Source organism: Melanotaenia boesemani, chromosome 11, assembly GCF_017639745.1.
Source record: "Melanotaenia boesemani isolate fMelBoe1 chromosome 11, fMelBoe1.pri, whole genome shotgun sequence".
Lineage (NCBI taxonomy): Eukaryota > Metazoa > Chordata > Actinopteri > Atheriniformes > Melanotaeniidae > Melanotaenia > Melanotaenia boesemani.
This window is the reverse complement of record NC_055692.1, coordinates 15,343,008-15,359,055: the sequence shown is the minus strand read 5'-3', so window position 1 is coordinate 15,359,055 and position 16,048 is coordinate 15,343,008. Positions and strand designations below refer to the sequence as shown.

Below are 16,048 nucleotides of genomic sequence, written 5' to 3'. Positions count from 1 at the left end.
AAATGTGCATCCATCATTAATTAAATTCTGTGTCCCTAAAGTCTATTTCAGAACTTTATTTTTGGTACACATTTGTTTGCAAAGAAGAGTATGTTGGTGCTGCTTTATTATACCAGATGTGTTCAAACTGCAAAATAAAAACAATTTTATATTGGCTCTGTTCCTGAGATCTGCTTTCATGCTATTTGGTTGTGCATGTAATGTACACAAAGTATTGGGCCCACAAGTTGGTGCTTTATGAGTTCGACTAGAGAGGTATTTTATTAATGGAAAAGGTGGAGCAAATTTTTTATTTAGTTTTAGTTTGCTTGAAATGGTCTTCGGTTTTAGCTCCCGGCAGGATCCCCTCAGTGTCCCTTGTGATCCAATCACGACACGTACGTCAGCCCCGTCGCTCATGTAGCGTCATCAGCATGTGACGAGTGTTTACGGGAAGCATGATACGTACACCGCAGTGAAAGATAGTTTTAGATCAGTTTGTTGTAACTTTGGGAGAATGGCCATGGACATGACATTTCTCGGGACCGGCTCGGCTTATCCGTCTCCGCACCGCGGTGCCTCGGCTCTGGTGCTGCGCGCGGACGGCGAGTGCTGGCTGTTCGATTGCGGAGAGGGAACACAGACTCAACTCATGAAGAGTCAGCTCAGAGCCGGTGAGCCACTTCAGTTCACTACTGGAATGACTTTGTCACATCTACTATGACTACAAATTCTAGACTTTACTTTTTAACTGCATGTGAAGGATAAATTAATCCACTAAAATGAACATGTTAGGATATTCAGGGCACCAACAAGGTACCTTCACCGTGACACTTATGTAAATCGGCATGTCATGATGTTCACAGGTCGAATCACCAAGATTTTCATCTCCCACTTGCATGGAGACCATTTGTTCGGCTTGCCTGGTCTCCTTTGCACTGTGAGTCTCAACACCAACGCGGACCTCCAACAGAAACCAAATTGCGTGGACATCTACGGACCCCGGGGTCTTCGCCACTTTCTTAGGGTGACACTTGGCCTCACTGGTTCACAGCTTCTATTCCCATATGCAGGCAGGTCCAAAGGAAACAGACCATGATTTAATTGCACACAAGTGGAAGCTTGAAAACAGATGTGATGCAGGAGTTTGAACACAGACAGGCACTGTGATAACGGATTGGATGATTGCACTCTCCTACAGTAGTAAGGAAACAATACATATTGTCCATAATTCCACTTTATCAATTTTCCACATTAAGAGACCTCAGTAGTATATGGCAGCTTTACACCTCTTCCAGCTGTGGGTCACTCTACTATTAACAGCCTACCCAAGTTGATGCCACAAGTGTACAGTTGGGTTGAGGTCTGGACTCACAGCAGGCCACCCCAAAATTTTGGAGGTACTCTTTGATGATCCTTTTTCTGGGTGGGAGAGTGTTGTCATCCTGGAGGATGAAGCTAGGTCTGAGACTCTGGAGAAATGGGGTAGCTGCTGTCTCCAGACTCTTAATCTGATATGTCTGTCTGTCAATCAGGTGCCAGTCATACATCTGTTAGTAACGCACACCTAGTAGCACTTGAAACTTAAAACAAGTGAGTACCAGCAGAAGATTTTGGCACATTTTCTAGGGCACTTCACACGTGTTTAGCTGTGTTGTTTTATTCCACAAAAGAAATATACATACAAGCTATACCCCGTTGTAAAAGTGACTATTCAGGCTCTCCAACAATGTACTGATTTCCTTCATTTCTGTTCTGAGTTTTTATGCTATCAAAGAATCACCATGTAAAGCTTGTTTTGTTGTTGTAGTTCATGAGCTGGAGCCCACACCTGACCAGTGTCCAGAGGAGGGATGGCTCAACCTGGAGGTAGTTCACTTTGATGTTCCACAGTAATAAAAGGTCCCACGTTGTCTCTTGTTAGTCATTTTGCTGTGCAATATGGCTTATCTACAGTGTTAATAAAACATTCCGATATAAGCTTGTAAAAAACATACACACATACATGTGGTGTATGTTTAATTGTTTTAATTGTACAGTTCTATTAAATATGTCTATCTCACATCAGGTGACAGCAGAGCGTGGTCCTCCCCACCCGCAGGAGCAGCCAGGCAGGACTATCTCTTTTGATGTCTCCAGTGATTGTTATTTCCTCTTTGAAGACAAGAAGTTTGCTGTGAAGGGCTTCCGATTGGTTCATCGCATCCCTTCCTTTGGTTTTTGCATTCAGGAGCATGATCGACCTGGAAGACTAAAAACAGAGCTACTGAAGGAATTGGGTAAAATTAATGGAGACCAAACACATATATTTCTTTCCCACATGATACCACATGTTTCAGAAAGCAAATGTGTGTCCAGTTATTCAGCATGACAGTACATAAACAGTTTCATGTGTAAACTGAAGGAGTACTTTACTGGTACTGACAAAATCTTGAATTAAGATATTCACCTGTTTGTCTTCGTTTTATCTGAGATTTTTTAACGTTGCATTTAAACGAATTGTAATTCTGCTGATAAATTATTTGAAGGTAGGCACAGTGTCCTGTAAACAGTGCACGTGACAGTGACTTGTTTCATTTTGTGAATTTTAGGCCTTAAACCAGGACCTCTCTATGGCCGTCTCAAAGCTGGGGAACCTGTAACTCTTGAAAGTGGACGTGTGGTTCTGCCTACTGAGGTGCTGGAAGAAGCTATTCCAGGGAGGAAACTCTGCATTTTAGGGGACTGCAGCTCAGTGCTTGGGGAAGGGCCGCTAAAGCTGTGCAATGGGGCAGACATTCTGGTTCATGAGGCCACCCTTGGGAACGAGCATCGAGAAAAAGCAGTGGACCACGGACACAGCACACCTGAAATGGCAGCGGCCGTGGCTCAGGCTTGTTGTACTCGCAGGCTTGTTTTGCATCACTTCAGTCAGCGGTACAAACCCAGCACTTTGCAGAAGGAGGGAGATGAGGACAACATGTCAGAGCTCAAGAGACAGGCTGAAGATGCTCTACAGGACAGTGGTGTAGAAGTGACTCTGGCTGAGGATTTTATGACTCTGGCTATCCCTCTCAGAAGACCAAGGTGATTCATAACCAGTTTAGTTTTGAATTCTTGTTTGGAGTTTTTGACCATGTCACTCAACATCACAGTCATTCTGTCAACAGCAAATATTCATGTTTAAACTTCTCTTTATTTGGGCCAGTTTTAAGACTTGAGGTGTGCTTTAAATTTGAGCTAGGCAACAGTTCAAATATCAATATCATTCATAAAAAGTAGGCACCACCACCATCTGCTTCAGTTGCAGATTTACTATTGCTTTGTGCCTGGTACAATCATTGTTTTAACATTAAGAAGATCCTGTGGATATTTACTGTTGATATTTTTGGCTGCTGCATTGAGGATGCACAGGTGTTGGGTAACACCAGGAGGAGGAGAAAGTGCAAAAGACAAGATTCTACATTACGGTAAATTTGTTTTTAATGCCAAAAAACTGTCAGAATCCACCATGATATTCTTAACTTCTGGAAGACATATAAGACAACCTAGAAACTCAATTTTAATGTAGTTAATCTTAAACATCTGCACTATAAGATGTAATTCTTATCAGTCTTGTTTGATCAGAACCAAAGAGATAATCATAAGTATTTGAACTGAATCTGTAATCAGATTCATGTGTGACTGTTCTGAGTTGTAACAAAAAATAAAAAGGCTGTGCCTGTATTCTTGGTAGAAATATACTGATAATCAGCTAGTTTGCATATTTGTGAGACCTGTGGTAGACTGGTGGTTATTATCAAAACGAACTGAGCAGTTTCAGAACCACACCTGCTGGACACTACGATAGGCACCGTCTTTAGATTTCTGACTTCATGCTAATTTGCCCAGCTGAGTAAATCTATCCATTTGTTTACTTGAAAGCCAAACAAGAAGCAGGGAACAATAACATGCACGCTGAGATCTTTTCAACAATCAGCACTTCCTGGGTGTAGTGACATAATTCAGATCCCCGAGGAAATTGTCCTGCTAAATTGTGGAAATGAGATTTTTTTTTTTTTGTCACTTTAACACAAACTGTAGTCACATTCCCGAACTCCTTCTTTCACCCAGTTTTTTGCATCTTCTGTGGAATCAACACCAGGAGATCACTGTTGAACCTTTTCCAGAGCTTTATTTCTGGATCTGTACACAAGGTATTAAAGTACAACAGAAAATACAAAATAATGTTTAAGAAAAAAAAAAAAAAAACAAACAAAAAAAACAGCAATGTTTATGTACAATTCTTATAAACAATAAAGATAGCTTCTTGAACATTTCTCATAATGAAGTTTTTGATTGTCTATATTTCTGAATATACATTTTTAAGTTTTGTAGGTTTTTATTCACAAAGATGTTTTTGTTTTCAAAGGACTTGTTTTCTTTTTCAAAACCACAACTGCTATATTTTTTTCTTTTAAACTTCAAAACACAATACAAAATATAAAATAAATTTGTTTAGTGCTTTCTTGCACACACAAGTCTCATAACATATCAATAAAATATCACATTTTCGAGTTCACAGGGTGGTGAAAACCTACTTATACTACTTAATGGCCTTTACATTCTGACAGTTTTCTTAGTCTTTATACAAACCACAGGTGAAATAAATATCACTGCACTGCTAAAGCTAGAAGAGCTTGGAGGACCTACTGCATTATGCACATTGCATTAAAAGAATCTAGCTCTCCACATATTTAGAGCAGCAGCCATCCCTTTACCATCAAGACAAATAGACGACATGTAAAAAAAAATCCAAGGAAAGAAAAATGAGTGTCTTTTACACATGGCTGCAAGTCTCAAATGCAAAAAAAGAGGAAATAAAATTAAAATTGCAACACTGAGTATATCAATACGTCTTCAGGTAAAGCCGTTTTTCAGTGGTACACTTGAAACAGGCACAGCTGGCATGCGTGGTTTCAGCTGTGTCCTGGTGTTTGGGTATCATGACTTTCCAAAGAGAAAATGAAGTTTAAACACCAAGTCAAACAAGTAAAATGCAAAAAACCCAAAATGTCTATACATATCTACAAATTATTGCCTTTCTGACAAGGATTCAAATTAAAACCTTTGTATCAACACAGATTCACAAGTGTAAGAGGTCAGGAATAGACTTTTTAAAGGCTATTTGCTAAATATTTACATGAAATGCAGAAGTGAAAATCCTCTTTGATGCTGGGCTGGGAAACTTATACGTAATGATGGTTAGTGGGCATGAATTCTCTCTGTACACACACACACACATTATGATAAAAACACAACTTTTATGGTCATGACAAAAATGATGTACCCCTGAAACGAACTAAATATTCATAGCACAATGCATAGATAAATTAAGTAAACACTACTACTGCATCCAATTAACTGACGCTGACTGGCTAAACATTTAACATTTCAGACTTATAGACTTCAGTCAAGCGAATACAGCTCCATTTCTGCTACTAGACTCCCAAGAAATTGTCAACCAGATATTAAAAGGCATCTCTAGTCAGTACAGGCTAGGTAGAGGTTCAATACAAAATCAGAGAAGCTTTAAATAAACGTAATACTGCTAGTAGGTTTACAAAAGCTTGCTTAATCTGAAAATGGCGCTACTTAGTTTAGGGAGCTATTCTACCATTTTTACAATAACTAGAACATTTACCGTAAAAATCTGCCTAAGAGAAGCATGAGTGATAGCGTGAACTCAAAAGGATTAAATGAAATCGTATTAAAGTATAGTCAATAAATACAAACTTTACTGTGCCAGTGTGTAGATGGCTATTACCCCAACCAAAATGTTTGCATTGCTATATTGCTGTTAGTTTGCTGATTTCCTCCTAGAAGAGTTCAAAACAAGGTTCAAGGTGCCTGCAAATGTATTCTTCAACTCCTGTTTAAATGTAGAACAGGGAAAGAAAAGATTTGTGTTTGAGAACACAGAAGTAGAAAAAAAAAAAAAAAAAAAAACTACTGCAACATACACACTTTCCAGTTTGGCCAACTCGAATTGAAGTACACATGCAAACAAATGGTGGGGGGAAAAAAAAATCCAAACGGCAGGCTTCTGCAGCTAAAGCCACAACTCTTTGTGGACTCTAAGCTGTTTCCATGTTAGTGTTGCTAATACAACATGTACCCAGGTATTTTTGGGGGATCATAATAAAATCCTCTACACATATCTGGTTACTGACCAGTAACTGTAAACCAAACACCATTTACCAAAAAAAAAGAAAAAAATTAAATAAAGTACCACTTTAAACAACAAAGACAGGCAACGAAATGCTAACACTAGAGGCAGAAAACTAAACGTGTTTTGGCAGCTGAAAAGAATGTCAGGATAGCAGACTGTAGCTTCGATGATGACGATGTAAATGTGAGGGAGGAAGATTCACAACACTCCTACTGCAGCTTCTGGGCCCCACTGTACATGGACGTTACACATTTCAAAAACACAAACAAAAAATAAAATAAATGGCTATATAAACTCTTGAGAGAAATCAAGATTTTAGTTCTATATGATAGACATCACTGATGTCATAGTACACAAAAAGAAAACAAAAGTATATTCATATACATATATATATATAGATATATATCTATATATATCAAATAAAATTTAAACATATCAGATTTTCCAGTGAGGTCAGTCTTATTTACAAGAAGGAAAAAGGGTTTCAAACGGGAAGAACAGAAAAGGAATATGAGGAAGATCACTCTGACTGAAGTGCTGCAGTGTGTTGTGTGTGATGCCGTGCATGTGCTCCCAGAAACCCATTGGGCTCGCCGCTGCCTGCTAAGCTCCCAAAGTCTGTAACAGACACAGCCATTTTTGCACCGGTGATTCGGTGGTGGTGCGTTGTTGTCCGCCGTGCTTCAAAGTCCACTCCGAGGTTACCAACAGACACATCATTGATAAAGGAGTCAGGCAGTGCCATCTTGAGTCTCTTGGAAGGTCGCTCACAGTCTTTACCGACGCATACACCTCCAAGTTGGCCCAGGTCTGAGTGATAGAAGCCGGCATCAAGCATGTTGAGGCAGTCAGGATCTGCGCCGTTTGAGGGGAACCCTAGGGTTTCATCGTGATTCAGGGATCCACGATGGAGACTGTCCAGTGGAGGAAAGCTGTAGGAGTCCAGGCAACTAACCTCTGCAGGGGTGCATACTGTAGCTACAGTGTTGCTCAAAGCTGAAAGGAGACAGAAGTGTGAGCACAGAAAAACTAAGATGTGGGATAAAAGGAAAAAAAAAAGGCACCGAAATGAGTGAAATCCTGAAAACATTAGTTCTGTGCAATGATTACTCATTATTTCTGCTACTTTAGAAAAAAAGCCTTCTAACTTACCTGTGAGGTCGCTGGCAGTAATGGAGTTAAGCAGACTGAGCTGCTGTTCTGTGGTGGTCTCCATTCTTCCTCCTCCACCTGTTCCTGAACAAACAGAGGAGGAGCTGTCCACTGCTAGTCCCTCTGCTTCGTCCACCAGCCTGTCCATCAGGTCACTGTTTTAAAGAAACATCTCAGTGGCTTTGTTTCTTCTACATCCAGTAAACTTTACATTTTATTCCCCCCAGAGTGTTTTGTTAGAACAGTAAAAATGCAAAGTCACGTAAACATGAAAAGAACAGTTTCCTGCCACTTACGTGACACCAGGATAGCTGCTGAATTTCTTCTTCCCAAACCGATTTTGCTGCACAAAGAAGTCAAAGCGCTCGGACTTTTTCCACATGTAATAAAACGCCACACATTCGGCTACTGTTCGTGTCGTAACCTGAAACCAAAAAAAAGGTATTTAGATAATTAAAAGATAAAGGAGTTACACATTTGTTTGGCCAAGTAATGCTTGTATGCTTTTGTAAAAAAAAAAAACAGAAAAGACTCACTTTGTGTTTCTGAATGAGGTGAAAATTTTTGTCATACATCTGCAGAGCATGTTCAAAGTTCTTGCATTCCTCTTCTGACCACGGAGGTGATTTCTCTGAAATTAAAGAAAAAGAAAATACAATGAACACATGATCCATCTGAAAACCTAAGGTTAGCTTCACCAGGGAAAGTCTGTTAAAAAAAACTTATTAATAACCATCTGTTCCTTTTCACAACAAATAAATGTTTTGCTATGACTAAAATCACATAAATGAACATTTTTATATATTTGAAGAAAAGCCATCAACTGATCAGAACAACATAAAACCAAGGGTAAGGTGTAAGGCTTTAAAAAGCATGATATTTGGATGTTTGGTACTCAGTTACTGCAAACAAATTGCTACTACAGTAAATAGTCACAACAATCAAAACCAGTGTTTCCCCTACCATTATATGTAATAATATATTACTAGGGCTGTCAAATAATTAAAAATTTTAATCAGATTAATCACAGCATACAAATTAATGCATCATGTATAATCATGATTAATCACCATTCGCAACTATGAATGAAATCTGTCCGTTTCTACTGTATTGTATCAACAGAAAGAGCAAGACAATGCTCACTGTGGTTTTCTTCACTTTTTTTTTTTACATTAGATTATCACTTTAGTTGTAATAGTCACTTCAATATTACATGAAATCAAGACCTTAAAAAAATGTATATCTCATTTGTGCCAACCTTTTCCTTGTCAGTGCTCCTGGTTAGGCCCCCTTCAAAATGTTTCTAGACCCTTCCTTGCATTTCTGAAGTATAAATCCTTTCTACGACCTGCCAGCTATTTTGTTAGTGAAGGGTCCTGCTTGGATTTGTATTTTAGAACCTGTTTATAATTTCTCTCATGACATTCATGGCCCCTAAATGATCAAACCTGTGTCTCTAACATCTACACAGCACCAACGATTTAAAGATGTCTCCTTCCTTCCTTTTGCTGTTTCACTGTTACTAGATATTTGAACCTGATTCATCTTCATAGATGTGTGCATGGCTGATGACTAGTAGATTTTACAGCTGTGTCACTAGCAAACCTTATTAATAGTGAAACGTTATAGGAAATAAAGGCAAACAATATTTAACTATAATTGGCTGCTGTTATCAACGTTTATAATTCTTCAGCTTCACATAGTGACGTCTGATTGACATGAGGCTGATAGTTTAGTATTGTTAGCGCGTTGAAAACAATCCTTTTTGGTAAATATGTGGCGTGTGATCCACGGACCGCTAGTTTAATTTTTTTCAGACAAATAAACGCAACAATAGAGACGGTACTAGCCACAGAAAAGCCAACCAGCTAATCACTGATAGCCGTCATGATTCACAACAAGAGAGGGAGGGGGAGAAGTGGAGGCTGCGCTGGACAGAGACGACAGCACAGTAACGTTTGTGCAAAACTACGTATAAAGTCTGTCTCTTTTTTTTTTTAATGTGTAAAAAGTGCGAATGTTGAATCTTCTCACCATTAATGAGTAGATGTTAAAGCATCCTCATCTCCCACTGGTGTGACACCCTTAAATCCATGCATAGAGCCAGTCGTCTCACCTTTTTCCATCTTGCCTCTAGACACCTCTATGGCTAGTTCACACACTGCAGGCTTAAGTGACCCAAATCCGATTTTTTCAAATGCGACCCAGGCCACTTAGATATGTGGTCCTAACTCCCATACGTATCGCATCTTTTGCCATGCAACCTCAATCTGAATGGCCAGGTTGTATTAATCCAACCCACACGTCTTCCACAACATTGTTTATAAAGTCCATATCTGTAAAGGCTCTCGCATCACTCTTCCACCACTCCTGGCTGCGACTCGGTACCTACATGTTTCTCTATACAGACGTTGCTGCCACTGCTCCACAAAATGCCATGGCCACAAATCTGGCTCTCCTCTTTTGTCATCTCCTCCTTAAAACGATGCCACTGAAAATGTGCTGGCTACGGTTGGACAATAACTAAAAATGCAACATATGCTCCGCTGTTACCGCAAACACAAAGACGTCAAAGAAAGGTTCATTCTGGAGATCACATACAAGTCGCATTTAATTGGAAATGTGAGCAGACTCTCAAAAAAAAACAAAAAAAAAACGGATTTCACCAAAAAATCCAAATTGAGCATCATGCCCTGCAGTGTGAACCTAGCCTATGTCTGTCATTAATAAAAGATGCTGCGCAAGCTTTAAATTAAAAATTTTAACACAATTAATTACATAAATTAGTTACCGCCGTTAATGCGTTATTTTTGACAGCCTTAATTATTACATATATTAATAGGGCTTTTTTTTTTTTTTTTTTTTACACCAGAGTGGTGACGATAAGACAGTCATGCCCGTTGCAGGCATGAAGACAGTTCTGTGAAATGGGACACACTGTCAGTGGAGTATGTTATGAGGAATATTAAAGCTTAAAAATTTATCCAATATCTAAGGTTGTAGGTTTCATCAATGCCAATACATCATCTATTATTTGTACTTTAAGAATGCTTAGAGAAACTCAAATGTTAATTACACTCTTCTGCAGGACATTTAAAAAATTTAAACTTTTTCTGTCCTGTCCTTCTTGGCACAAAATTTACATCAATAATGGAAAATTTGTCCATAAGATTTTTAAAAAATGTGGCTTGACTTCACAGCTGAGCATACATCAAAATATATTTAAATTATATGACATTATCTCAATATTTGTCACACTGTAAGGCATTTTGCAAATGTATTTATATTTCACATTTTATATACAAGGCAACCCAAAACGCAAATGTACTTCTAAACCTATTTGATACATTACATTGACAAATACACATGTGCTTACATGTGCTTTGCTGTAATGGTAGAGTTTTTTCTTGTGGAAATTTGTTGATTTTAATGTTGCAGAGATTTGGATGCTAGATGGTGGATGATGAGTCAAAACTAGTTATGATGTAGGGGAAATTATTTTACTATCAAGTGTCTTTATTTCAGCACAAGGACAGTTATGCGAAATATGTTACTATAACAATGGTGATGACACACAAATCTACATAACCATTTCCTGAGGAGATTATTGTCCAATCCAAACACTGATCAAATGCATTGATTAAATTAAAGATTGGATGTGCCAGAATTTTCTTCAATTATTATTATCAAAAATTGACTGTTATCACTTAAAGAGCATATCAGACTGAGAGAAAATTAGATTAAATATCATATTCTAGCCAGAAAATTAATACAGTGTGACTTAAAAATGTGAAACAAGATTAAGATTTTGGTAGATACAGAGCCAGAGAAAAATTCTGAGACAGCTTAAGATCAAGCTAGATAAATGTGATCATAATTACTGTAATCCTATTACGTTTGATCTATAAAATATGTGCATATAAATAAGTTATAAAAAAACTTTGGTATTATTTATGTGGCCAAATTTCCCCTAACACAACTGAATGTGCAACTGGAATGTCTCAAATAGTTTTAAAGTACTCTTGTAATAGAATTACATTACAGATCCGATAACATCGCCACTAAATCTGGAGTAAATCAATAAAATTACCACGTTTATCACACTATTAAACTTTTCTACAACTATAAAGACTTTACAGACTCATCTTATTAATTTATTCATTCACTGTTCTGTGCGGTAACAGTGATCATGTGGACCAGGTTTGGTATAAAGTGCACAATTTAGATTTCAAGTTTTGCTACTACAATATTTTACCATTAAATATGACAAGGCTGGTAAGAAGGTGGTACCTGTTATCAGGGTGTGAAGATTTCTTAAACTACTAAACATGACTATGCATTATAGCAAAAGTGGAATCTACTTACCTTTTGAGGACTTTACACGGCTGCAGTGTCTCTCTAGTGCTTCACGGGTGTTGTAGTTGCATTTGACAAGCTCTTGTAAAGCCTAAATTGAAAATGCAGAATGGTCACATATGTATAGTATTGGTTAAAATGCATTATGCATGTGAAAGAAGCATAACTTAAAAACATCCAAGATAATTTGCTAACATCACATTTATCAAAATGAATTACATTTTTTCCCCCTTTCTTTACAGGACTGAGGATTTACCTGCTCATTGTCTCGAACATGCATGCCTGGCTTGTCATATCCTGTCTTTTCATCTGTTGTCCTTGACAAAACGTCAGACAGGAAACTTCTTACTTTGCTTTCTGACAGAACACCTGGGCTCCATAGTAGTTCATCGTCTTCTTCATATGCTGCATATCAAAGTGAATAATAAAAAAAAAAGATTAGTCACTATCTCTAGATAATCCTGTATTTGCTGAAAATACGGCAACACAACCTGCAGCTGCATCAAAGGATAAATTAGGTATGGATGCTGAAAACCAAAAGAAGCAGTCACCTTTCTCTCCATCTTTGTAGTGACAGAGGCAAGAAGGAACATCTGCTTGGTACTCTGTTCCCACCATGATTTCCTATTACCAACAACAACGAATGAGATGGAACAAAGCATGTTTGAAGCCAAAAACAAATACGTTCTGATAAAATGTCAAGCAAATGAACATGAAGTAAACTTAACCATTCTTTTAATGTGACTAATAATGAAATACATCATTTACTTTTCTGGAGTCCTCTGGGCTTGGGCCATCTTCATCACACTCCGACTCTTTATCACCATCAGAAATAGCATTGGCTTAAAAAGGTAAAAAACAAAAACAAATAGTTAAATAAATATTTGGTTGTGCTGAATTCTAAGAGCAATAAAGCTGGTTAAATTACAGCCTTCTAAACTGATGTTAGTTTTAGTACAAGCAGGATCCTAAGTCTCTCAGGTCATGTCGTACATTGCCAAAAATATGTTTCAGTCCTTTTAATTATCAATTTAGGTCTGTCAAAGCAGCAGCAATGCATTCAGTCATTCAAACATTGGTTGTTTTAATATTATATTCTTCACAAAACTTCATTTAAAGTTTATTCATTCAGCTTAAAAGCCAGCGTGCACAACCAACACAGATGAAAAAGAAGAAATTGAAACAAAAATGTCACTCGGGACTTGTTTGATTGGGCTGTCATCCTTTAACGTTACGAAAAAGCACCACGATGCTCATTCACAACATGACTCCATCACATTTTGTCATTCTCAGATTTATGGACAGCACGGTAAGTCTGAAAGGGGTCGAAAATCCCAATCAGATTGTGAGAGCGAAATATTTTCTGTACCCTGTGAATAGATAATTATCAGCTACATTGTTATAAATTATCGATAGGTTTTATCTTTTTTTATGCAGATCTGATCTAATGTAATACTTTGTACTCAAATATTACTTTTTGTAAATATTCTTATTCAGTTCATTGTCACTTTACAGAGTAAACTTTAGACGTGTGAAAAGGTACAGAAAATATGTAATTTTGATAGAATTTATGATCTCTCACTTACATCTAAGTGTTCTTGGGAAGAAATCTGTGGCCTCATGTGAGGTAACTGAGGGGGTCAGATCATCAGCTGAAGACTGGGTCTCTTCCTCATAATCTCCAGACAATAGGTCCTTAGCTATTTCCTCCTGAGAAGAAAAAATATTTTACATTTACCAATTTCAAATAAAAAATTTGTTTTCACAAATCTATTCCTTAACTACCACCTAACAGCTGATACTTACCTTGTCCAAAGTCATGTCAGGTAGCTCATCAGTCAAGTCTCCAGAAGAACTGTCTATACTGGAACCAGCTGAGGCCTCGTAGCGATATATAGCCAAAAGTTCTTCCAAAGGCATGTTCCCTTCCTAATAACAAAAGGAAAGGCCAAAATGAATTATTAATTATTTTCACTGTTATCTCAATCACAGCAACATGTCCACATACAAAAATAAAATTACAGATTGATCTTTATTTACATTTGTACAGGTGTTAAGTGATATTGAGTGATTTGTTTAGTCACTGTCATATAAATAGCTAAATTTAAATGCTATCATACCTGTATATAAACTAAACCGGTCTTTTTTTTCTTTTAGAAGTAAATAAAACAACTTCTCATTATGCTAATGTGGTCATATCAGCAAATAATACATTTTTTTACAATAGCTTTTTATTCCACAAGCAATAACTTCCGTATTTTCAGTCCGATTGTTTAAAAACTAAAAATCAACTAAGGTTCTCCTGTTAAGGTTGCATTAGCCTTTTATAGATTCAGTTAATTAATCAATGTTTCTTAAGATTAGTCACAATTTGACTCTTTTGCAAATGGCACAAGATCAAAACACACACATTCATCTTTTTATTCCCTTCTTACCTTTTCCAGATCCGCAAGTTCAGAGCTGAAATTCCTTCCACCTTCAAGAGATTCCTCCTCTTCTAGAGTCCTCTCGTCATCATACTCATGAACTAGCATTTCTGCTGTTGGGTCAAAGTCATGGTCCTCTGACGATAAAGAGCCAACTGAATGAGAGAGAAGGAAAAATCTCACTGATCTCAAACATGAACTTTTTTTTTTCTCTAGAAACTAAATATTTCTACTTTTTTCTAGCAGTAATTAAAGCATTACACCCCCCCCCCCCCAAGACAATTTTCATGTAAACATAATACAAATATATACAAAATAAATAGCTTTTTTATACAATATATATATATATATATATATATTTATATAGCACAGAAACTGTAGACATAAATACTTGATTTATGTAATTACCTGGACTTGAACTCCCTAAGGAAGCCTAAAAATAATGAAACAGAGCAAAATGAAGAATAAGTGATTTCAAATCAAGAACAATAAGAAAAAAAACTGTCTATATAAAAAATTAAAAAATAAATGTAGGAAAACACTAAATCTGAACGCCCAAATCCTCTGATTAATCAGATTTTATAAGCAGACTACAACAAGAATATAAACTGTATTGACATTTCAGAGCTATTATAGCATACTTCATTTGTTACAAGTTTTTTACCATGTCAAACATGGGCAGTTGCTTATAATTGATTTGAGTGTCAAACATTCAGGAAACAAATTCCTCAAAACAGAATGTCTAAGCCTGTGTAAAACCCACATAGCACCACATTTTAAAACAGCTATCAAACAAGTGCTAAACGATCAAAAACGCTTAAAATCGCAATCAGGTCACACAATCCATTTGGCTACACACTATATTACATCGTTAACGTTACCTGGCATAGGTGGCTAATTTAGTATTAGCCGCGTTGCAAACCAAGTAAACTTATTAGCGATTTTTTTACGTTAACAATTACTTCAAAATGTTTTCGTGACAACATAGAAAAATCTGAGTTGTATATTCAGAGGAACATCAAAATGTACAGTGTCGGCTCCTGAAACAGTTTGCTAGCTATCAAGCTAATACTAGAGCCCAATGTTAAAGCTGTGCATCGCGAAATGTAAACACTAATTTCGTATACACGGTGCTGTAATCGATGGAGTGGAATGATCTTTTGTATTTAGGTGTCGCCATTTTAGACTATAAAGAAGAAAATAAATTCCATTCATCCAAAACACGATACAATCTGCTATTTCCTTTCAACAGCGGGCTAACGTTTAATTTACGTATCAATTTACACAGCCGCTACAGCGGAGCAGCTGAGAGCGAAGGCGCAGAGGCCTCGTAGTGAAGGATCAGTTTAGAATTCAAGCATATTTTAGAGGATAAAAGCTGACAATTACAGCACCAAACACGCTATACAGATAGCAAAAGCTCTTGTCTCTTCAATCGATAATATAAAAATGAAAAATACAATTCACAAATGTAAAAAATATCGATTAAAGATCGTTTGCTTCTCCCCTGTTTTCCCTCTTACCTCCGCCATATTGGTACTTTTAGCTAATGGGCTCGTTCTAGCGCAGTACCCGGATCAGCGCTCTGAGCCAATCACAGGTCCAGGTGACCGCTGTAGTCGTGACGCCGCTCAAACCCACCGCTGCTCAGGCTAACGGTAATCATTTATACATCATAAACGTACGCAATGAAAATTTACAAATAAAGATACACAACCACAAATCAAATGAAAAGGTCTGACATATATATAAATACATTTTCACATATTCCTGCCTAAACATACCAATGTCATACTGTCACCCTTGTTAATAACCCACCAAAAGGGAGTTTGCTAGAACATTCATCCAGCTAATTTCCTGTTCTTCATAAAACATATTGTAGTTATTGCATCTCTAATAGTTAATAAGTATTTTTTTCGGGCAGCTTAAGAACTGCTTACTGTGG

The 16,048-nt window shown here is 37.3% G+C and overlaps 2 protein-coding genes across 2 annotated transcripts; one reads left to right on the top strand and one right to left on the bottom strand.

Moving 5' to 3' along the window:
* Positions 1-377: 377 nt before the first annotated feature.
* elac1 (elaC ribonuclease Z 1) lies at positions 378-4,272 on the top strand. The gene is made up of 5 exons (XM_041998801.1): positions 378-653; positions 846-1,052; positions 1,790-1,848; positions 2,048-2,258; positions 2,571-4,272. Exons 1-5 carry the CDS (start codon positions 497-499, stop codon positions 3,047-3,049), a joined length of 1,113 nt encoding a protein of 370 aa, XP_041854735.1. The 5' UTR covers positions 378-496; the 3' UTR covers positions 3,050-4,272.
* mier3b (mesoderm induction early response 1, family member 3 b) lies at positions 4,116-15,670 on the bottom strand. The gene is made up of 13 exons (XM_041998800.1): positions 15,627-15,670; positions 14,512-14,536; positions 14,113-14,258; positions 13,484-13,606; positions 13,264-13,387; positions 12,446-12,519; positions 12,229-12,301; positions 11,934-12,082; positions 11,687-11,768; positions 7,858-7,952; positions 7,618-7,745; positions 7,322-7,476; positions 4,116-7,165 (listed from the first exon to the last, which is right to left on the bottom strand). The coding sequence occupies exons 1-13, from the start codon at positions 15,633-15,635 to the stop codon at positions 6,690-6,692; spliced, it is 1,659 nt and encodes a 552-aa protein (XP_041854734.1). The 5' UTR covers positions 15,636-15,670; the 3' UTR covers positions 4,116-6,689.
* Positions 15,671-16,048: the final 378 nt, after the last annotated feature.